Raw genomic sequence first — 23894 nt, 5'->3', positions numbered from 1 at the left:
AGCTGCTGGACCGAGAAAAAAGCAGTGATCATGACAACGGCTGAGAGACAAATGACTTATTTTTGCGCTCGATTTTACTTCAAAATAAAGCGACCAGCAGACAGTAACACATAATAAAACAATGATCTCAGACATTCTCATTTAATAGACGCACATTCATCAGTGCTGCACTCGGGGCTTTTTAATAATGCATCGTCATTGCTCGTCCCTGCTGCCATCTCCCCCAACCCCCAAAACAAAGGGATTTGTGGGGAAAACACTTATCTCGAGAAAATGTCATCATCAGTCTCCAAGGAGCATGTTTGGACTTCCTTACAGTGTAGACGACTGTAGTGGAGTTTATTGATTGGCATCTATATCCATATATATCATAACTAATTTAACGGTAATAAAATGCTGACATTATTGCAGTGAAATTCTAATATAATGTGTGTGTGTGTAGCAGTTAATCTGTAGATGTGAATCATTGTTGCTTCCACTTAGAGAGTCTCTGTGATTTGGAAGAAGAGTTCACTTTAATTCAGTGAATATTTTCGCTTTGATGTCACCAATTCCATCCGTGCTTATTGTCAAAAAATTTTTTTTATATGTTTGTGGGGTGTGTTTTGCTCCAGTGCTTCATTAGGCTTGTTTGAATTCACTTATTTGGAAACACAGCTGTCTGCTTCCTGCGTGCGCAGCCCCACTCACGTATGTACATCAACCAAGAATGCTGGAAGTGTGGGCGTGGGGGGGTTGTTGAACAATCAGGATGTTGAAGGGTTTAGACTCCCACCCTGGTCCTCGTCTTCTTCTTTTTTAAAAAAAAAAATTGTTTTCATTTATTTTCATCAGCCAGTTCACGTTCCCGTGGTTAGCCAGTGGGGTTGAAGGGAAAGAGTAGCACCACACACACATAGGCGCACACACATAGACGCTGCCACCTCCACCCAGTCACCCCCGCAGGCCTGTGGTCGGGGTCGAAGAGCAGAAAGGGGTGGATATGGTTGGGGTTGGTGGAGTGAGGTGGGGTAGGGGTATCTGGGTAGAAAAGGGAGAATAGAGGGGTGGGAGAGGAGTGGATAGCAGTTTGATTGGCTGGTGGGATGCTGTGCCGCCAAATTACGCACTCACACTCTAATACACCACAGTTTGACCACAGCGACTTCCTCCTTCATGACAGGAAATCTTTGTTGAAATTTCAAGTGAAGTGCAGGAAACACAACAGTCACAAAATGGGGAATAAAATAAATGCATCATCGTGTCTTTTTATGGAAGCTGGGATTTATCAGGTTCTTGTTAGTTAGAGCCTTGTTGTGATTACACACCGAACCAAGCAAAATATAAAGGAAAATTTTAAACGTGATTACAGCAGACCTTTTGGAATGATTAAGAAATTAATTGTGCAGTTGTATACTCAAAGGACATGCTGTGTGATGTTTTAGGAGCTTTTAAATTTGATAAAGCATCATAATTTTTGCTTTTTATCCACTTTGAGTTCCAGCTTTCTCTGATGTTTTGTAATAGCTGTCTATAAAGCTTACTTTCAGTTCAAGCTGTTAAAAGCTGTCCCAGATGCGTGTCCATTGATTTCTGCAGGGCCTAAATATGCCTGTGAGTATCACACAGTACACATCCACATCCAGTGTCCTTTGTTCACATTAGCTCACAGTGGGATGACACACCTAATCAAAAGCAAAGATTGATTTTTTTTCTGTTTTAAATATCCAGTTTTTTTTGTATGGTCTACATTTCATGCTGTGCTGGCTACTGATGTGTGGCCTTTTGTAACACACAAGCATGTAATTCTTTAAATAAAGTGTCCAATTAAGGGGAAACTCTGAGTAGATGTTGTCTGTGACACAAAGGAACATCGTGTCTCTCCAACACAATCCGTGATCTGTCTTGAGGGGAAAAAGTGTGTATCTCTATGTGGATACACTAAAGAATATGAGTGCCTTACATCTAGATCTTGTCCAGCAACCACACACGCACACACATAGTAGAGGACTGCTGTTGAAAGTTAACCTTTATAGAGAACGACGCATTGTTGACGTGCTGAACTTTGAAGAGACTGAAATTGTGTGTGTTTGGGAGGGTTCAGAGACAGTTACTAATGGGTTTTTATTACACAGTTTGACTGTTTATTCATATTTTCTAAATGTAGCTTTGTGAAGCTCCAGAATGTCTTCAGAACACGCAGTTTGGTGTAAATACAGTTTGTGTGTTTGAGCATGGCATGTGTGCTCTCTTTGTTTGGCTATCCCCGTTGAACGATGAGGTATTTGGAAAGAGGAGGCGGGCAGATTTGCTTTCAAAACCCTCAATCATCTGTGTGTGTCTGTGTGTCTGTCTCTGTTGGCCCAGATTTAAGACAAAGGAGGTGTAAGGCTGTACAGTAGATCAATCTATATTTGATGAAGTGCCACTCACCAGCCCCGTGTTCTTCTCTGCCCGCTTGGCTTTCCCTTTACATAATCCCATGTTTTGTGCGTGTACGCCTTGAGTTTGTGTGTGGTTTTTGTCACGCCTGTGTGCTTTCCCACCATCACAATGACACATTTATATTCATTAATAACCCTGATGTAGATTAACACATGCAGGAATACATTAAATGCCTTGAGACAGACACGCACACACACACGTGCACACACACACGACCAAGACAGGCTCATGGGATGCCAGGTCGTTTAACTCGTGTACGTTCCCTCCAGCTGGCACATACACGTGCTGTAGACTAACAAAGAGCAGAGCTCGGGGCCAGGTGCTCTGCCTGCAGAGGTTGGGGGAAGAGGCAGGGAGCAGTTGTGGGGTTCCTCCTGTCAGCCTTTGTGTCCTAATTGAAGTTTTTTTCTGCCTCTCAACCCTCCCATCTTTCCTTCCCCCATGCTGGTTAGAGGAGGATGAAGGGGGAGGAGATCTGAGGTTTGAGGGGAGCGTTTCATATCAGGCTTTGTTGTCGCTGGCACGATGCTCGTCTCCGATGATTGGCCTCCTATGTAGCACATGCCTTAATAAACTCGCCGGGCGTTGGGCCTGATGAAGAGGAATTGTGCTGTGCGGCAATGCTGCCAGGTCTCTTTCTGGGAACAGGGAGCAACAGGAGACCTAATGTGCTAATGTGCCCATTAAAGCCTGCTAATTTCAAAAAAAATCAATAAAGCACAGCATGACATTTTTAATTGCATATTGAAAAATTAAGATTTCCTGGATTTTGCGCTAGATCCCAGCCACTATTGTGGAAAATGCCAACTTCTTTTTGGGTTGTAATGCAATAAAATGCTATAATTTCTTTGTCACCGTCATTTATTCTAAAACACTGGAGCAGGTAGTAGGGTGGAGTTAAGTGGTTTCTCACTTTACATTCCTTAACTAGTCTGATACAGTGGGGGAAAGTGAATAAACGTTGACCCCATCCTTTTAACTTCTCAAAATAACTTTGAACTATTTAGTCCCTATGCATCTGCTTCAGTCCTCAAAAATTCAGCTGTGGCTGAGCTCCAGACATTTATTCTAAATATTCTTTAGCTATTGTTCCTGGTGATGCACACAGTAGACCGGTTCCATGGTTCTTCTATTGCCATCTATCATAGAGTCTGTATTATATCGTCTTATACACAGCATCAGTATGCAGGCACATTTTCACAGCACATGCACATGTGTGCGTTGCTTTCATGTTCTTCGTTGCCACGGGAACAGAACTAGCTTAAACCGTGACAAGTGAACCCGCCACACTCTCTCGGTTTCTCTCTCTCTCTCTGAACTAAATGACTGACTCTGTTTCACACAAAGTGTGAATTGTGCGTCCCAGCCGAGCGGCTGTGATCTTGAACTCATCATGTAGTACAGCTACGACTAGTTTGGCTCATAAAACCACAGAAAGACCTTTCATACTTACCTTTGTTATTGCTATATTAACAAAACATAACCACACAGTGGATTTAACATTAAACTTTTATCAGGGGAAGATAACCCAGTTTTTTTTCCTGAAGGGTGGTTTCTCTTTGGCTGTATATGTTTCCTCTATATTTTAGAAAAAGCCTCAGTCTGAGCAGTTATAAAATAGGCTAACAATAGGCTATTTAGGATGTTTGCTGAACCCCTGACACAAAGATGTTTTTTGATCTTAGCATTTCATGCTGCAACATTGTTTTAATACTGACTTTCTTAGGCAGAGTTCTCTTAAAACTTGAGTAACATTTACCTACGTTTAAAGAACAAGATAAAAAATTCAAGCTGCGATGTGCTCAACAAAGTCAGAGTAAGCAAATTGTATCTACATGCAAGAAAAAAGCTGCTAACCTAATGCGCAAGGAGAGATGGAGATCGTGAAAGCAACTTTGGATTTTAGTGGGTTTAGTGGTTTCATTTATGAAGAGAGAAACTGAGATTTTGTCAGTTGATTCACATCTCGCAAACCTCGCTGCTTCAGTCATTAGGCACGGCTTCTCAATTCCGGCTTCTACACGCTGCTAAGACACTGGGGGGGGGGAGAGAGACAGGGAGAGAGACAGCGAGTGAGGCTGATGAGGCATTCACGCAGAATCAGGAGAGCGAGAGAGGAGGGGTGGGTGGGAGTGAGAGAGCAAGCCAAAGAGAGAGCGAGAGAGAATGAGTGCTTCTCCCTTTCCCTAGCAACGGTCGGCGGTGTCCGTCTCCAGCCTGTTGTTTTCTCTCTCACACACACAGACGCACACCTCTGTCTTTCGCTCCTTCTTCAGCTCTCTTGCTTGTCAGCCTGTTGGACCCCGGGGTGCCTTCTGACATTTTTCCCCCAAATGGTTTTTCTTGCTTCTCCGAGCGAGATGAAGGCTGCGTTTCAAGGATAAGAGAAAAGAAGCGAGGCAACGCAAAAAGCAGCTGCAGAGAAGAACTGAAGACATAAGAAAGAGGGAGAGCGACTGAGACGGGGAGAGGAAAAGAGGATGGAGCCCCTCAGTGCTCGCGGCCTGCCCCGGCTTTCCTGGATCGACACCCTTTACAGCAGTACGTACCTCTCCTCCATCACTTTACTCCTCTCCACTCATCACTTCTCATTTCTCTGTGCGCTTTACCTCTCCGTGTTTTGCCCTGCACCCCCCTCTTCTCTATCTCATCCGCTGCCCGTTCGTGTTACAGCCCCAGCGATCTGCACACAGGGAACACTTTGCATTTTCCGGACTTCCAATTAGTGTGCATTATTATGGCTGTCTATAACAAGGCATTCAACCCAAGGCCACCACACACACACACACACACACACACTTCTTTTAGTGGCAACAACTCATGCCCACTGCCGTCAGGCTTTCTGCTGGCCAGTAATCATAGAAGCATGGGGAAGCCCAGGGATTATATAGTGTGAGGCAGAGTGAGTCATGCTTACAACCTGGAGGTAGAACTTTATGTTCCATCCTATCGAGGACACAAGCTGTCTGATGCTGAATTTTTAAACCACTCCTTATTGTAGTCTTTATGCTGCGATGTAGTCTCCCCCGTCGTACTGTACACTGCATGAGAGCAGCTGTCAGGTTACGATGTCGATTAATGAAACAGACAAAACTGCTCCCATTAGTTTGTCACCTAAATTAGTCTGACCATGGATTGTTTTTTTTCCTTTTTCCTTTTTCCTTTTTTTTGCGCTTGGATGATTTACATAAAGTGAATACGAACTATGTTTTTGCTTGTTGTAATTTAGAACAGAGGCTGTGTGAAGCTCTTTGCAACAGTACACACATCCATGCAGTCACAGCTGTTTGTGTGTTGTTGAGGTGTTGCGCGTGTGTGTGTTAGGTGTATTGGGTGCATGAAATAGCCTTTTGAGAATTGTCTTTTGCCACTTTTGTTACTATATCTTAATGTGCGGACATGGTGTGAACAGGAAAGACTGATGGAGATGGGGTTGGGGGTGTGATAAAGATGCTGAAAAACAGAAAGGTGAAACGTGGTTTCTGTTCGATGCTGTTGATTAGATACTTAAGTGAGACCTTGCAGTAGTTACTGGCAGTGAAGGTATTTATGCATTAGTGATAATGTTGCTAATGTACTGCAATGCACGTGTGGTTCTCTTTGGGTATCACACAAATTTAAGGTGTGGTACTTTATTGTAAGGCTTTTGGGCTTCCTTTTAACTTGATGTGATGAGGAAATGAGTAATACCAACGTAAATGCCAAGCTGTGGTGTTACAAGTAGACTACCCATAGTTTATATCATGTTGATCAGCTTTGTTTGTTTGTTTTTAGAGAGACTTTAAAGAGTTGTTAGATTATTTCAGAAAGACACGTTTTGCGTTCCTGCCAAGAGCTCGAGAAGATGAATGCCACTAGGGCTGGGCCATATTATACCGTTCACGGTAATACCGGTATAAAGTTGGGCAACTATAAGAAAATAAAATATTGCAATAGAATATGGGTAAAGCATGGTGGCGACGGAGAATAAGAATCAATCCTTTGATTTTTCTGAAAATCGACAGTGCCCCTCATAATCCCGTGTGCCTTATGTTTGAATTATGGTTGTGTTTACTGACCTCGAAACGATTTTATGTACACGGCGCTGTTAAACTTTTATACAACTTTAATGCAAAAAACAGCTGCTTGTTTAAGTGAAAATACATTGATGTTTTTGTTTTTTTTTTGCACTAATAAAGTTGTGGAGTTGTAAAGTATTTTGTCTAGTGTCAATTATATCGTCAGTTATATCGTTATCGCAAATTTTCAAATGTATATCGTGATAAATATTTTTGGTCATATCGCCCTGCTCTAAATGCCACTCTTGTGTATGTACGCTAAAGCTGAGACCCAATCTGTGGGTATATAGTCTCGTTATTTAACTCACTGGTTTTTGGGCTACTGTGTTGAAGTCTAGAGTTTAGCATTTTGACTGTTGCCTTTCTTTTCTTTTTTCTCTCCCTGCAGGGTAGAGCTATCAGCTAATGCTAGCTCAGTGTGGAAGGTGCATTTGTGGGTTGAGATGGCTAGTGAAAAGCTTAAAACAAATATTATTGCTCCCTTTTTCCCAATTGGATGCAACAGTGACCTGTTTGATTTAGTAAAGTACTTATTTATGCCCTTCCTTATGCAGCATCCCATTTTATGGGTTAAGGACTAACACTAAGACCAGACCTCCTGAGGCTGTGTGTATTTGTGTTTTTATGTTTTTTGTTGTTGTTGTTTTTCCCCCCCTGATGTCAAAAAGGATCATTTGTGTGCAAGTCAAACATGTTGACCACTACAGCATGGAGCCGAAAAACAAATATGTTAAAGTGTTACATATAAAATGCTGTAAGCCGTTTTTCTTGGACTTGCATATAGTTTTATTTGATTTGATTTTAGATTTGAACAATGTACGTACTAAAATCTAAACACGATGGCTATAAAGATTTGTCAAAGCAAGCCTGTCTCCAAAGTGTGTTGATGGGGAATAAAGCAGGGACAGCACAGTATACTATACTATACTATAGCTCTATACTATTCTAACGTTTGCTATTTTTGGTTAACAGAGTTCATCTGAATTTAACACCCAATGTGCTTTAACACATTTCAAGTTCTGTATGAGGCTGCATGTGTACACACAGACAGGTTATTACCATCACAAAAGCATTGAAACGGGGCTTTATTATGATCTATTGTTCGTGAAAAGGGCACGATCCTCTTTTTTTTTATGCACCTGTCAGTTCATCATCCTTTTGATTTCCACCTGCCCTTTATCCACCTCATACTCTTTGTGTGCCTGTGTGGCTGCTGAGCTGACCCTTTTTTTCTGATAAGGGAAGTGGGAATTGACCACTACTTTGAAATTTTTACAAAAATGGTTATATACTTCCTTAATACAACTACACCACTTGGTTACAAAAGGTTGCAACACAAGTTGACAATAGCTCTGTTTGTGTGACAAACACCTGGTTGTTAATGATGAAAGATGACCCAGTCCTGCCCTAAACCATTAGTATTGAAGCTCCCTCTGTTGCCTGTCAGTGGATTACTAAGCACATGGCTCTAATTGCCCTTTCTCTTCAGCCTCTGAAACTGTGCTAATGACTGTGTTAAGCAGTGACCACACATCCTTAACTCTCCTAAGCGGAGTGGATGCTGGAAGCCACAGCTACGTTGTCCCCAGAGAGGCTGAAGTCTTTCTGTTCAGCTGCACGAGTGAACCACAGCTCACTGAGACAGCATTTTCCACAGGCATCTCTGTTTCACTACATATTCTGCTAATAATGAAAGTCATAAAACACAAACCTACATATACGCAGACTAAGCAAGCTAAATGTAATAAAAGCTGCACAGAGAACTTTTGCGCACACATCAATGTAAGCACATGAACAGAATCACCAGCTCAGACTTCTCATCAGTCATCCATTTGTTCGGTCAGCAGTATAAGTGGTAGACTCCCAGACGGCTGTTGGTTGGAGTGTGTGTGTGTGTGTGTGTGTGTTACTTCAACAAAACTCTCACCCTTTCCACCTCTTTACTTGTTTTTCCTCCTATCGTCCTAATCTGGTTGATTAGGACGGTCTCAAATGTGCTCCTCACAGATTCTTATAATCACGTTGATGTAATCATCAGCAGAGTAAAAGGGTTTTTCTTCTACCTCTGATCTGATTTCAGAAGCGTTTTGTTGCTGCTGCTGTGTCCATTTTCTGTCTTTAACTCCCCTTTTACTCCGTCAGTTAGCCCACTACTGCAGATCACACTGGTGATCACTGATTATTTCTTAGTTGCTTCAGTTGAAACTCTGTGCCATTGACACACAGATGCATAGGTGCTCACTTTTTTCTGTGCTAGTTTGTCCTAGTTTTAGATCCGTCTATTCTTTCCAATATCAAATAGGACTGTTCTTCGATTAGCCACGTGGCCTAGCGGTTTCTTAAAAACCGTACCCTCAAACTTGGTTACACAACTTAATCAGTGGACTTTCCAGATGCTTGTGACTAAACCAAAGAAACAGAGTGGACAGTAATGAACTTGAGTTTCACATGCAGCATGCATAGGCCAAAATCTTTTCATTAAGCTTGCTAATATTTACACCAACTGGTTAATTACACTACACTTGCACCGCTAATGCAAATGTAGATGTTTTAGAAACCTTAATTAAAACTAATTGGGCCTACAATGTGTTTTTCACTGTTCTGTGTGCCAGGGCATTTTTAATTTGCAACAGTTTTTTCTCATTTTGTATCCTGAAACAAATAAATCCAGTAGCGAATTCTTTTTTTTTTTTTTGTTCATTATTTAAACAGAAGTCATAGCCATATATGTCCTTAACTGCTTTTTCAGGGCTGGAGTTATCCCAGCTGCCATGAAATAATAGGCAGGCACGCCCTTATGTTGCCCATAAGGCTAATAATCCACCAATCAATCCATATACCTTTTGCACACTTACTCTGGACGTATCTCTGAATCAACCACTGGTCTATTATAATTTCCCTCTTTTTGACTTTTACAGAAAGCTCTGAACTGTAGTGTTACTATCTCCTCCACAGCCTGAGTGGCACACGGTCTCTGACTTCTGCTTCGCTGCCAGCCTGCACTGTAACCTTCAGAGTATTAGCTAGACTTGTCTCTGGCTCGCTTTGGTTCCACGTGCTGCTAAGGGAACATCAAAGGAAAGCCAGATTACGTAATGGCTAGAAAACGGGCATTTTGGCTTGGCAAAGCAGATGTGGCACGTGCACGGACATGCACATATGTCAAAAATGATTTTCATAATCCGCAGTGAGGAAGGCTCAAATTTATGTGCAGCTCTGAGGGAGCATTAAAAATCTTTTCTCATTTTTGGTACATCCTGTCACTTCAGCCCCAGCAAACCTTATAAAAATATTACCGTGTGAGTCATGGTGGGCCATTTGGCTGTTTGTGGAGGGTTAAATGGGCTACACAGTCTCTCATTTCTGCTGCCACTACTTGTGGATAGTAATAAATGACATGTTGCTGGTGATAGTAATCTGCTGCCTTTCCTGACTAATCATACACCGAGTCTCAGATGCTGAAGATTCCTCTCAAATAGGTTTCCACAGAAACACCGCACATAAAAGAGAATTATATTAGCTGACTCTAAAGTGTATGTTGTAGGCTCAGTTTCTTGAGAAAACAACAGACAGGTGACAGTTGTCTTCTTCTTTGCCGCTTCCTTTAGGGGTCACCACAGCGGATCTTCTGCCTGCAGCTCTACTAACTTTGCGTGAATGTTAGTATGCAGTTAACCTGCATATCCCATTTAATTACTCATTAAATGAAGTTGCAGGAGCACTGATCCACATTATTCCAGCCTGCTTTAATACCTGTCTAACACCATAGTTTGCAAAATCCCTGAATACATGAAAGGTTTGATATCTTTTTACACATCTATATCAGCCCAGAATTACCCAACCCTCACATCCCTGATCAAACGGGGTTTTCACAGACTGTCAGTCTTGTTGTCTGGTTTCCCTCAGCAGCATATAAACTGTAATGGATGGACTTCACTGCTGGCCAACAGCAGTCCCAGTTCTGTCTTTAAGTGTTTAATGTTAGCAGTTAGTTGGTTGTCACAGGGCTTGCTTCAGCAAATTGGGGCACAGCAAAGTAATTTTGGATGGCTTCCCAGTAGAATTTCATAGGGGAGGTTAATACAACAGGGGATGTCTCATTTATCACTCCCTACAAATCTATTTGGACCAAACTCCCCAGCTCTCTCGCTCTCATTCTCACTCTGCTTGAATAGCCACTAGCTCTGATCTCGATGCCAACAGCAACACATCCAAATCAGTGGGATCTGGTAGTGTTTCCAAACACGTCAGCTATGGTGTGACTGCAGAGAGAACACTACACAATACAAGCCAAGCAAGCCTCTTAAATCCCCAATTCACTATGAGGATGACATTCATTCATTGTTGGTAAAAGGTTGGAGCCTGGGCTTTTCATTTTAATTGCAGAAATTCTTGAACAGATGCAAAGGTCACAAGTAGTGCAGCAACAGGTTCAAGAACCTGCAACAGGGTCGCCTTTGTTCCTTTGTGATATTTAAAATCAGACTGTACTCATAACTACATTTCAATAAATCTGCTGTGACTACAGTCAAAAGATAAATACCCGATCAGAGCATTATTAATAATTCAGATACTACTGTTTGGTACTACTGCTCCTAGCACACTGATGTGCACTCGTTCTGTGTGCATTGAAAGTGGAGGCAGAGAAGTGGTTTTGCTTGGTAAGAGTGGAGCCGTGTTGTGTAATTTCATCTGTGCTTCATGTGAAGTCTTGCATTGTTTTCTTTCTACCGTTCAAGCTCATCCATTATGTTGATAAATGGATGAGTCTGTGCTGTAGCTATAGAAACGCATTTAGAGCTGTTCTCTCACATGCGCACACAGACACACACACACATGCACACTTACAGTAGGGAAGAAAGAATCTGAGTCAGCCTAAAAGCACTGTTGTTATGTAATGCAGCCATCTCTACTGCCTCTTCAGTAAACCGCTACTCTGCTTTGTGTTCAAACATCTTCCTCCCATTGGGTGTCCTCAAGAGTGCGCCTTTATGTAAGGGGCATCATGTTAGCTTCTCCATAACAGTTGCACAATGTTCCACCCTGGTTTGGGTGTCTGAATATAGGATCCTGGAAACATTAATGGGAAAAGAACAGTTTCACCGTTTATCTAGCAGACATTTATAATCTCCTTGTCAGGATCCACTTTAGAGGACATGATGTATAATGTGGATACTGTTCTCAGTTCTAAAAGAGAGATGAATTACTTTTGATATATACGATTGGAGTGAATGTGAAGAAGTGGTGAAACCTTAAAATATGGATACGGTTAAAACCTCATCCTTTTAGGTGAGTCCAGCTGGAAGGAGCAAAGGGGGGAAATCTGTCACCGTGTCATAACGCTAGCTGCTCGCTCACTCACTGGTAACCCAGCTGGTGTTTCCACTGTAACTGTGGCCGCCTGGGTTCATTCAGTGACAACCTTGTGAATAATATATGAAGCTTTTTGCTCTGCGTTGCGTGTTTCGGTGGCTCTTTTACATCTAGTAAACAAACTGAAACGAAGAAGCCATCGATTACTGGAGCTGAAAAGCAGCCAAGTGCTTTTATTGCAGTAGTGAAATGACATCAAACTTATTTTCTGTGTGCAGAGTTTCAGCTTACAGAGCTTTCACTCTTAAATGCTGGTGATTGAAGTGCAAACTTGGCGGTTGGCTCTGCGCTTCAAGTCAAATCTTAACTTCTAATAGGAGCTTAAAGGTTAAAAAAGAAAAAGGTACACATAGAAAAAAATAAATAAAACAGACTTGTGCACTTGTATTACATCGCAACGGTTTCCAGCTTTACTCATAAATCTTATAATTTTATTCCACGTAACTGTGCATTTCATTTTGGTTACCAAGAGTTTATAACTGTTTTCAGCATGCATATAAGCACCTTCTACATTATGTTAGCTATGATATCTGCATTGGAGGTCATCTAACTGTAAGCGAATATACAAGGCAGATTAATTATAGCACAACTTAAGTATGTTACCTCGTCCCTGAACACGATTTCTGCAAAACACATGTCAGATAGACTGACGTAATGTATTTTGATCATTTTGACCTAACTCACTGATATACTGGCTGAGCCCATAAACTCAGCAACAAAGAGTTTACAGCTGTTTCCTATAGACTTCTATAAGACCATAAGTCTATGTGCAACCACAGCTATTGCCCCCCTGGTGGTCGTTAAATGAAATGCAAGTTTAAGTTACGTCCATATTTGATACCGTTTATGAACATGACATGTTTGTTTATCTAGGAGACATGGTTTAACATATCTTTCCAAATGACACGATATTTAAGTGCCTTATGGAAAAAAACACTAAAATTTATGATAGCTGACCTAGCAACAAGACTGGAAAGACTGGGAGCTCTTGTTATATTTTGTTGATATTGGAGCTTTTGGTGTTGATACATTTTTTAAGTAAAAATTTAAGAAAGTGGAAGCTTGTGTTTTCCCCCCAATTTCTTGCTGTTTCTTTTGAAATATTCAATTTAACTCCAAAATCAATTCAAAGAGCAACGAGAACATATATTAAACTGACTTTTGATGTTATTTTTGTTCATCAGAAAGCTTAAACTGAGTCATTATCCAGCTGTTAACAGTTAAATTACATTGTTAGCCAGGTTCTGTTTGCAAAGCGTCGTGCCATCTTCACAAGCTCTGAAATCCTTTGTTGTGCTTGATGTTAGAGGGTGTGTCATGTGTCTGAGTGTGTTTGTGTTCTGTGTCTGTGGGGACCTTCACCATGTCCTGAGGGTCTAGGACTGTGTGTGTGTGTGTGTGTGTGTGTGTGTTAGTGTTAGTTACTATGGACAGCAGTCATCCTGTAGGGCTATGGTAACCACCAACCTGTTTTTCTTCTGCCATCCATGCCTGGCTTGCCCCAGCCAATCAGCGCATAAGAACTCCTCTGCCTCGGCCAATAGTGCGTCTGGCATGTTTACATGCTCCCGGAAGGCAGGGACCATCATTAAGCATTCAGGGTAGTCGAGCGGAAGAGAGAAGAGGAGGGGAAAAAGGGAAGGAGAGGAGGAGACAGGAAAGCGAGATGAAGCCATTATGAGTAAAGAGAGCTGATGGATGCACTCGAGCACCAACCAGTCACCCTGCCAGACTCAGGTAAACGAATGCATATAGGTCATATATCAGATCACGTTATCTTAAATGGGCCTGTAGCACATTTGTAACCATGTATAAAAATGTAGCTGTGTATGTGTTTGGTTGGCCTGTATGACTGAAGCTGTAAAACCCTTAAAAGTAGTCCTTTGTATCTGGTGCGTGTGTGTTGGCTACATGTTTGCGCGCGCGCGTGTGTGTGTTTGTCTGTTTCATTAAAAATTAAAGGCCAGAGTAAGCGTTGGCCTCCTGGCCTCAGGAAGTTGTCTTTCTGTTACAGTCAAAGAAACCATTCAAGTGGCTCTTTGTCATTAAATAACCCAGAATGAAGCATGGCGAAAGTAGACTAGGAGAACAGTACTATTCAGGCAGGTGGTGGGTTATTAAATCTTTTAAAAGATATTTAAACTGATGAGATGGAGGGATTACAGTCAAATATATGATTCTAAGATATTTGTAGGTTTGTACTTTTATGAGAAAATTAGGCAAACATGTAAGTTACTGTATAGTGGATCCATGATTTGTAATTAAGATATCTATAACTTTATCCATTTGGTTTCACCTGTGACCTTTTTTAAATCTCATTCAATAATATAAATAGAATACTGGCATCATTACAGTTACAGATTTCTGTGGGAAGGCCATCTTTTAAATCACTATCCTCCTTTTTGTTCCACCTCTTAATTGTGACCTTTTATAGAAGGACCAAACTCAAAATCAATGGAGTGATATCGACGAGGCCTCTGTCCTCTCCGAGTGCCAGATGGCCTTGCGCTTCAAGTGCGCTCCTCACTTTATCAGACATCGTGCTGCATCCACAAATTCTCTTATCTGTCCTGTCACTCTTTCCAGGGTCACATTTAATAGAAATCTTTTAAAAATAAACTTCTACAGCAAGCGCTAAGGTTAGCCTCATTGTCTGTACAGTCTGTGCATTTGCATTCATGCACAGCGAGAGAACAGGACGGCATGCTTTTGCTTTTACAGCTTGGCAGAAATAAAGCAGTAAGGGTAATGGTTGGTGAGCACGAGCGGAGAACAGAAACCTACGGGGACCCACTTCAAATAGCCTGACTTCCTTTTTTTTATTTGTCCCCCCTCTTGTGTGGGTATTTTTCTTTAAAGTCACGCTTCAACTCTGGGGGTAGACAGGCTGCCTCAACATGATATTGTGGTTGGCTGCTTTTTTGTATATGATGCACATAAGTTAGGCTCTTTCACTTAATTAAGTGTTTCTGAAAAGTAAAATTGTACCGCAGTTGGACCAGAGTCAGCCATTGTTCTAGCAAAATACTGCAGTGGTACATCAAATAGATGAAATCCCACAGGGTGCACTTGTCATGACTAAAGATTAAAAAAAAAAAAGCCACTGTGCAGTATCTTTGGTGCTTGGTGAGCTTTTTAGTCTAACTGCACTTTTTAACATTGTTATCTGACCTTTTCTTATATTTTAATAACATGCTGGTAAAAATGCATGGTTGGTTTATTCACTTCAAATAAACTCTCACAATTCAACATTGTTGTTATTATTAACAACAATGTTGTTAATAAAGTGTTGTGCTTAAGCTCATTAAGGTTTTATCCCACAAGATGTTTTAAATGCTTGGTCTGTTTAAACCACAGATTGGTTTTGGACTCCACATTTTGAAGCTTTACCGTTAGCGTTTGACAGTTCCATATTCATTTTTTAACAATTTTTTTTAAATTGAAGCCAGGAGTTACTTTATATGGATGAAAGGTTGGCTGTAAACTGTAAGCGTACGTCACACAGAGAGACACACATCGGCTAATTAGTGCTCAGTAACACACCTGTACAATAATGGATTTCTTACTTTATATTGGAAGGGAAGATTCTGTAATAATACATACAGAGAAAAACCCAACAACCCCCTATCAGCAAGCACTTTGGTGACAGTGGGAAGGAAAAACTCCCTTTTAACAGGAAGAAACCTCTGGCAGAACCAGGCTCAGGGAGGGGCGGTGCCATCTGCTGCGACCGGTTGGGGTGAGAGAAGGAAGACAGGAAGAGAGACAGAGGTTAATAACAGATATGATTCAATGCAGAGAGGTTTATTAACACATACTCAGTGAGAAAGTTGACTGAAAAAGAAATACTCAATGAGTCTCGGGAATCCCCCAACCACCTACACCTATTGCAGCATAATTAAGGGAGGGATTCAGGGTCACCTGATCCATCCCTAACTATATGTTTTTTTTGTGCAAAAAGAAAGTTTTAAGCCTAATCTAAAAGTAGAGATGGTGTGTGTCTCCCGAATCCAAACTGATATCAAGGCGGATGATCTACTCAAAGGGATCCTAAAGTTACCAGCAGCACAGACACAGGGAAAAGCTTTAGTGAGGCCTGCTTGAAGATGCCAGTCAACTCCAGCTGCCTCTGTTAGGACACCTGTCAATCAATGTGGCTGCACTCCAAAGTCAATTATCCAGCTGGATGAGTTATAAAAACTTTTCGCCCTTCAAAAATTATCCATAGATGCCAAAAACTATATGCTTTTAAATGCTACAAAGTTGGGCATTTTAACACTGACATCTAACGGTAGTGCAGCCTCAAGTAGCAACTGCAGTTTGTGCAACTTCCTCGTCGGCTTCATTTTTAAGTTCCCTAGGTTTCCCTTTGTTTAAACCAGCTGCGTCTAGTTTTAGAACCCGGCAGCTCTGAAAGCTTGGAAGTAAAAAAGACATGCATAAAAGTTTGGTTGGATATGGTGCAACAATGTGTATGCTTTTTCACACCAGTGAGGCTTATATGTACCCACTGGTTTGGCAGACTGGAAGTGGATTTTTGACATTTTAAAGCAATCACGAGAATATGATTCAGCAGGGAGTTGACTACAGTTTTAAAATAGGGTGTTTCCAATACACGTCCACATATATGTTCCGTGTAAGCCAACAGATCTTTTAGAAAAACTGCCTTTTGGCTTAATTAGTTTCAAGAATGCAGTTTTTGTTACAAATTCTTTTTTTATTTCACAAAATGTGTACTATAGTGAGTCTTTCCTTTTTAAACCTACACCAACAACAAAGGGTATTATGGTGATCTGAAGCTTTTACAGGGCCTGTCTGAGCTGCACACTGCTGCTTCTGCGATACACCTGAAGTGTATCAATCTCACTGCTTTTAATCTGAAGCATATTCCTCTAATTGGGCCGTGGAGTGCAATAGACACTACAGTCTCTGCTAGGGCTGCCCTGAGGGCTATCGACAGCCGCTTGCATTTTAATAGCTTTACTCATTGTAGCGCCTTTGTTTCACTGCACGGTTTGATACACTTTCCATTAGCACATGCCCACGATCAAACGCAGAGGGGACCAGATGCCCACACAGTGGAGCTGCTCTACTGTTGTAACTGTGCTCAGTGTGTGTGTGTGTGTGTGTGTGTGTGTGTGTGTGTTGGCCATGTACAGCTTTACTTGATCTCTTCACACCTGCTTCAAGCACAGGCATGAATGTGGGAAGTGAACTGTAAAACATTGGTTGGTGCATCTTTTTTGTGCGGGTGTGTTCAGTAGGTGTGTCTGCACTTGGATGTGACCTCTTGTGCGTTTCACCATGTGGACTGGGGGAGTAGCTTCGGGCCCCGTGTGTGAATGTGCTTGTCCTAATCTATGGAAGCAGTGAGATGTTTCCAGCTAGTCCGAGCCTTGGGGATTTAAACCAGCTAATTACAATGTATAGGAGCTGGCTGCCATGGTAACATTGGTTTGGTGAGTTTGGAGTTTGCTAGAGGGGGGATAACAGCAATTTACCCATGTAAATCTGTAGTTGGGGGGGTCCTTATCTCTTGCTGCCTACAGGCACATGGCACATGAAGATATGCAGCAGTAGAATTGTCACTCATTTGAGGTATTAAGGGACATGCCTGTTATCGGACCCTTCTCTCCAGGGAAGTGCTCTGGATGTGTGCACACAGGTTGTGAAGTAGGTAATGGGAACCACTTTATTAGCCTCATCCCAGTACATTGGTATTAGAATGCATATTCTTTTTTGGTTGCTCCCTTTAGGGTTTGCCTCTTTAGCATCCTCTTCTCTTATACAAACCCTCTGTTATTCCTCCTTCACTACATACATGAATCTTCTCTGTGATCTTCCTGTTTTCCTCCCACCTAGCAGCTTCACACTCACTGTCCTTTGTCAAATAAATATTTTGCTCAGTTTGCTCGCAGAAAGTCTGTGTGCCTGAACATGGTTGGGCTTTCCGTTTAAAAGGCAAGGCTCTCCTGTTATCTTTCCGTTAAATCTGATCTTTTGGACTCCCTTCTACTCGTTTCTCTCGTTCTCTATTAACTAATGTGGGAGTCTCGCAGCTTGTTTTCCATTAAAGTGTGCTCAGCCCATTTCCTCAGCACAGTGGTAAGTGCGGTGAGAGTAGCCAATCATTATAATCGCAATCAGGCTGGATACAGGAAAAATGGGAACAAAGACCCCAGCTTAAGTGATGAGTCACAGCTCTCGACACTTGCGTAGTTAGCATTTTGTAGCATTACATCAAGCGGGATAATCTTCTGTTTGTTGAAATGGAAAATGTGCATGCTGAAATTTTGGGTTTGAATAAAAAGAAAGCTCACTGTTATTAATCAGTTTTCTTAAATAAAACCATGGAAATGTTTCAGAATTATTTTTTAGTCAGATACAAGCGTAGTTATGGTGATACTGACATGGTGCAACAATGCAAAAGGTCCATTACAGGTTGTCAAGAACAGACAGAAAACTCACCGCAGGACAGAATCACAGTGCACAGTAGCAGTATAAGTCTGCATTCATAGAATACTTTCTGATTTTTCTAGCCAAGTGGCAAAAGAGCAAGCTTGCAAAATTATATTTGAAGTTACAAATCTAAATGTTTATTTGGATCACTATCAGTGTTTTGTTTTTCCTGTATGGTGAAGGTTTGCATGACTCATTTACACCTCTTGTATTTCAGACAGGTTCAGTCATTGGAAACGAAAAAAGTAAAATAATCATTCTGTTGTAGAGTTGAGATCATTTTCCTGTTGCGTGACCAGTTTTTATGTCCAGCTTAGCTGTCAAACAGATATTATTTGACTCATGTGACTAGAATATTTTTGCTGTCTTTAGACTCTTTAACACTTTACTTTAAAAGCTACACTCTGCTTACTGATCAGCAGTGTCATCTTACACAAGGTTAAGACTGGATTGTAAAGGACTATTATGCTAATATTGCCAAGGTACTGAATTCATGCTCAAATAAAATTCCTATTTAGTCCTCAAGTAAACAGAATAGATTGGAATCTCCACATCTGCCTCAACAGCTGCCTGTTGTCAGCTAACTTTGCTAATAAAATTAGGACCAGTTACATCAATTATTTTGACTCATTGCCATATTTGCATAGAATGAAACTGATTTCCAGTGATACCGTATTCCCACTGGGTATCTCCTTCAAATATAATGCGAGGTCGCTGCTACTGACGTTAAGTGGAGTAGCATGGAGTAACACTTTTAAACTTCCCTGTCGTGCCATCATCAATCAACGTGTGTCACTGGGGAAATTAAAAGCCCACATGTATACTGTCAACACACACAAAATGACCATACATCTGTGAGGCCACTGATGTACTGTCATGCTGTCAAGGCTACATGAGGCCGGGAAGTCCAGGAGATGAACAAGAAGCAGGCTTTTTGTTTTCCTTGTCTCCTCTCGTTCCTTTATCTTTGGAGAATTGGATCTGTTATGGCTGAGCTCACTTACATCTATTGAGAGAAGCTCTAGAGACACAGAGGAATATCTTGCCATCAACCCAAAACACAAACACACATACACACAGTCTCTTTTTGAAATTACTACATTGGGCCCTGGCTCAGGAACACACATCTGTGCTGTAAAATTTAAAATGTGTGTGTGCTTCTTCACTGCTCTCTGTACAGAATCAGTTTGCAGGGCTGCTTCTCTGTGCCCACGCAGTGTAAGCTGGCTGTAGGGCATGATGTAATCCCTCTTCTCTAAAGACAAAATTGCTGAGGTAGGCAGCACAATTCCCACATTGCATTCTCACACTGAAGCAGCAACTTTTCTTCCCACTGACTTTATTAGTGTGCAAATGTGCACAGGCAGACCTGGCTCTGAGACATTGTGCATAGAGAGAGGGAGAGCTGGCAGGATGTGAAAGAAAGCGAGTGTAGGAACTGTAGCGTTTCCTCCTCCACTCTAGAGTAGAGCAGTGGCTTAACCAGCTGACAGCAATTTATCAGTATTCACCTTAGTTACAACTTCATAGATTCCTCTTTCTTCAATTTTGTGATTGTTACATTTTTAGATTTCCTTCAAGACAGATTATTGGTTGAACTCTCCGATGTGAAATATACATATTCATATATGAATCTGTGAACATTGAGTCACTATCACTGAGTTGACTTGGAGAAAAATTAACAGTAGCTATGTTGATAGCAGCTACCAGGAGTTCGGTTTCTGTTAAATATGAGGAATTGCAGCATCATTTCATCTTCTGCCTTCTGGGTTGTCAGAGAAAACGATTTTTCTTCTAAAGAAAAAGAGAAGTTTAATAGCTAATGATAATGGCAAGCAACCTCCCACAGCCACTATCCAAACGGCTTGGGAATACACATTTTTACCTAGTGACTGATGACTGGTCTTTGGCCATCCATCACTGGCTCACAGCAAGCCTCCAGCAACTACTCACAACTGTTCGAAGAATATAAATTTTTCCCTGAAGGCTGGTAAGTGTTCACTAACTGGTCTGTGACCCTCTGTGGCTGTAGTTTTCTTTTTATTGGCTCCTTCTTGTAACGACACATTTGAAAAGCAGGTGCTTTGTGTGCCTGAGTTAACCTTATGAGGGACGGCTCCTGTGACAGAACAAAGGGAGAAAAATTCCTGAGCCTTTACTTCTATGAGAAGTAAAATGTGCGCATGTTTAATATGCAAATCCACCATTCAAACAATATATGTTGCTCAAAATAAGCAGAAGCGTATAAAAGCCTTCTTCATAGAAAGTGGACAAAAATGTTTCCACCTGTACAAAAGGAGTCACCTTCTTGTGTAGTTACAAGGCATACACACTCAGAATATTAATATGCTGCTATCACGCCTGCTATCAGGCTTCACTGTTATACTGAAGAACTTATTCAGAGACAAATCCCTTCTGTGCAGGGTGAGGGACCAACAAAAGGACATGGGAAATAGGAGGTGATTATATGTTACTGACAGTTAAAATCTTTGCACACTTAAATCATTTCTCTCTTATATCATCTTTTTATATCTGCAATAATAGTTTTAACACTTAACACTAAAAGAGAATTGCTTTGGGGGCAGAAAGTGTTAAATAGAAAATATGCTGAGGTGTTTACCCCAATAGATATTCGTTTGAGTGCATTTATAGTCTGTGTGTGTGTGTAATCCATACCATCCCTGCAGAGGGTTGTATTTAGTGTGAAGGAGTGTTAAACCTATGCAGAAAGCATTCTCCATCAGTTAGTGTTGCTCAGGCTGTTCAGTTTCACCTCCTGACACCACCACAGCAGCAGAAAGCATTTTCATCAACGTGGATGGTGATCATGGCTTATTGAGTGTGACAGGTGGATTTAGAGCTGTCTGTCAAGATGGGTTAATGGTGACAGCAATGTGAGCTGACACCGGGCTGTGGTCATTAGGTTAGGAACACACACAAACGCACACACACACCAATGAATTTCCCCAGTGTGGAATTAAAACCATATATACCCATCTATTTACTCCAGCAGTGACTCTTTGTAGAGGCTCTTTGCGTGTGCAGGAACAATAGTTTTTAAAAAATACTGTATCCGTTTACAAAACCTTTCTGTTTTAAGGTAAAGACCCTGCAGTGTCTGGTAAAACACCAACAATCTTTTTGAGTTCACATCTGGTGACAGAAGACCCCTCCTTTAAACAGACAGAGCTTTTATTTTGGAAGACCCAGGGAATGATGAGAGAGAAAGAAGAGCGTGATAAGATGGCAAGCTGCAGGAGAGAGCAGACACTGCCTGTAATCCCTGACCTATTTAATGACAACACATTTTGCATTTTGATTCCTCTAGCAGCAAATGATATATTTGCGCCTTTTTATTTCTGTTATTTTAGTTTTCATTTCAAATAACTTTAAAAAAGTCTACCGTTCAAATTTGTGTTACAGCTCTGTTCTCCAAATGTTTCGAATTCCTTTCAGTGCATTCGCTGTAATAGATTTTCTTCCACCACATGTGGAAGTTGTTTGCTCTGAAACTGCTGAGGTAGTTGGTTATGCAGATGGCAGATTTAAACACTTGGCCTTTGCAGACCTTAACACAGACTCCCATAGTTAGTGCTCTGTGTGTGTCTGTGCATGTGTGCCTGTTTGAAAGGAGCCATGTCTTATTAACTGAGGCCTCATTGATTTAACCCAATCAACACACAGCAGAGCACATGAGTAACTGTGTATGTGTCTGTGGTGTGAGTGACACAAGGAGAGAGTCTGTGTTTCCTCATGGCCTACACCGGTTTCAATAAGCATTATGTGGAGCGCAGAACAGCATCAAACGGGTGAATGTTTGTGGAATTTCTGGCTCAGGTCCGTCCCCCTGCTTCATTGCAAGCAATAGCGTGGTTTTATTAAAATCCTCTTTTTCATAAAATATGGTTTCTCGGATAAGTGTAGCTCTTAGCCTTTTGCTAGGCTTGTTCATCAAGTCACCTTTTCATTTATAAAACACTGAACCCTTGTCATTTGGTATATCCTTTAAATTTGTATAAGGGAAAGCACCTCACATTGTATAAGTTGTGTGTTGAGTACAAGTCTCTGCTGCTGATATGAGTGATCCGATAGTGATGAAATCCAAAGGAAATATTCAAGTGAACTGAAGCTGGGCACTCTGAGCTTGTCTTGAGAGCTGCTTACATCATCTAAAAATGTACTTTTTGCTGTGTTTGGATGGTAAAATATCTCATTTTTAATGGACGTTTTAGATTACAATGTGCTTTTACAAATTAGTCTGACATTGTTTGATGTATCCTTTTCTTTGATAGCAGTCAGGTGGCTAAAAGTTTTTTTTTTTTTCCTAGACTGGAAAAAGCCAGATTACATATTCAGATGGTTCTATAAAACAGTCACAGGCCATTCCATCACTTCAAATGCTCGCCCCGTTCATAGAAGCTTGTAGAAACATGGTGATTTGAATAATTTCCAAATATGAAAACTCTACTAATCCACAGTTGGCTTCACTACAGCCGCTTGTAAGCTTTAGAATTAAGTTTGGGCAGTTTGCTTTCAATCATGCTGCAAATTGTTAAAATACCTGAACAAGAAATCCAGTTTTGATTTGTTCTTGGCACAGTGCACAGAGTGCATCTGAACTTCATGAACATACACTGACAATAGTGATTCCAATGTCCATAAAGCATAACAGGACAGTCTTTGCTGACCAGCTGGACATTGTCCACAAAGACACGCTGATGCTTTTTGGGCATTTTATGGCTTCCACACAGAAACTGCTCTTTGTGTCTGTGTTGCTTCCTCATAGGATGTGGCTGTGCAGTACTTGAATACAACATTGCCTTTATTTGAATGAGTGCTATCAGAGCGATTTAAAAAAGAGGAAGTACTGAAGCCGAGGAAGACAGGATCAGTGAGAGTTCAGGTGCGAGTCTTTTAGGTAGGACGTAGCCTGCGACATGGATAAAGTTAACTGAAAGGGATTTTTTTTTCTCTAGTCAGGCAACACTTATGGCTTTCTTCTTTGAGGCAGTGTGTGCTGTTCGTTCTCTCTTCTCCAGTGATGGCGAGTTAGGTGAGAATTTGAGTGTGCTCTTTACTCTGTGTGTAAAAATGTGGAAATGTTTACACCCACATACATGTTCTCTGCAGCGGTGTGGCGGTGTGTTGGGCTGATTTCTAACTCTGCTCTTTCTCCCCTACAGTCCTTGACCCCAAAGCTACCTCCTATTTAATCACATGACATTTAGAGTTTGTCCCCATTTTAATCCTCTAAAATATTGGTGCATGCACGTGTGGGGACCTCCCTATTGAGCAGTTAAAAACAGGTTAGGGCTGATGAATCCTCTTTACTGAAAAATTGCTTTTCGTGTGTTTGTTTACCATGCACGGGGATTATCAGGATGCATTAGCTGACTGAGGTAGCCCACATGTTAGATTTTCAGAGTGTGTGCAGATAATCATGTGCACGTGCGGACCTGCTTCTGATTCGCGCACATTCAAACATTGTGAGCAAATTCTTGGACATCATCATCTGGGCAAATTAAACTTACATTTAAGTCAGAATATTATTTGCATTTACACTGTGTGCTATCTTTGCTT

General features: G+C 41.3%; 1 protein-coding gene across 2 annotated transcripts in view; it reads left to right on the top strand.

The window, feature by feature from the left end:
* abr (ABR activator of RhoGEF and GTPase) overlaps positions 1-23894 on the top strand; it is a 120627-nt gene that overhangs the window by 17995 nt on the left and 78738 nt on the right. Inside the window, exon 1 of one of the 2 annotated variants that reach the window (XM_086309533.1) lies at positions 4648-4965. The exons of the other annotated variant lie outside the window; for it this stretch is intronic. Within the exon in view, the coding sequence (XP_086165659.1) occupies positions 4905-4965 (61 nt within the window). The 5' untranslated portion in view covers positions 4648-4904. Of the gene's footprint in view, positions 1-4647; positions 4966-23894 lie in introns of those variants that run through there. 2 annotated transcript variants of the gene reach the window in all.

The sequence above is a fragment of the Aulonocara sp. 'chitande type north' Nkhata Bay genome, linkage group LG10, assembly GCF_057382095.1.
Source record: "Aulonocara sp. 'chitande type north' Nkhata Bay isolate Kocher_YH1m ecotype deep benthic linkage group LG10, A_spYH_male_GT1.1, whole genome shotgun sequence".
NCBI lineage: Eukaryota > Metazoa > Chordata > Actinopteri > Cichliformes > Cichlidae > Aulonocara > Aulonocara sp. 'chitande type north' Nkhata Bay.
This window is presented reverse-complemented; position numbering and strand designations above follow the sequence as displayed.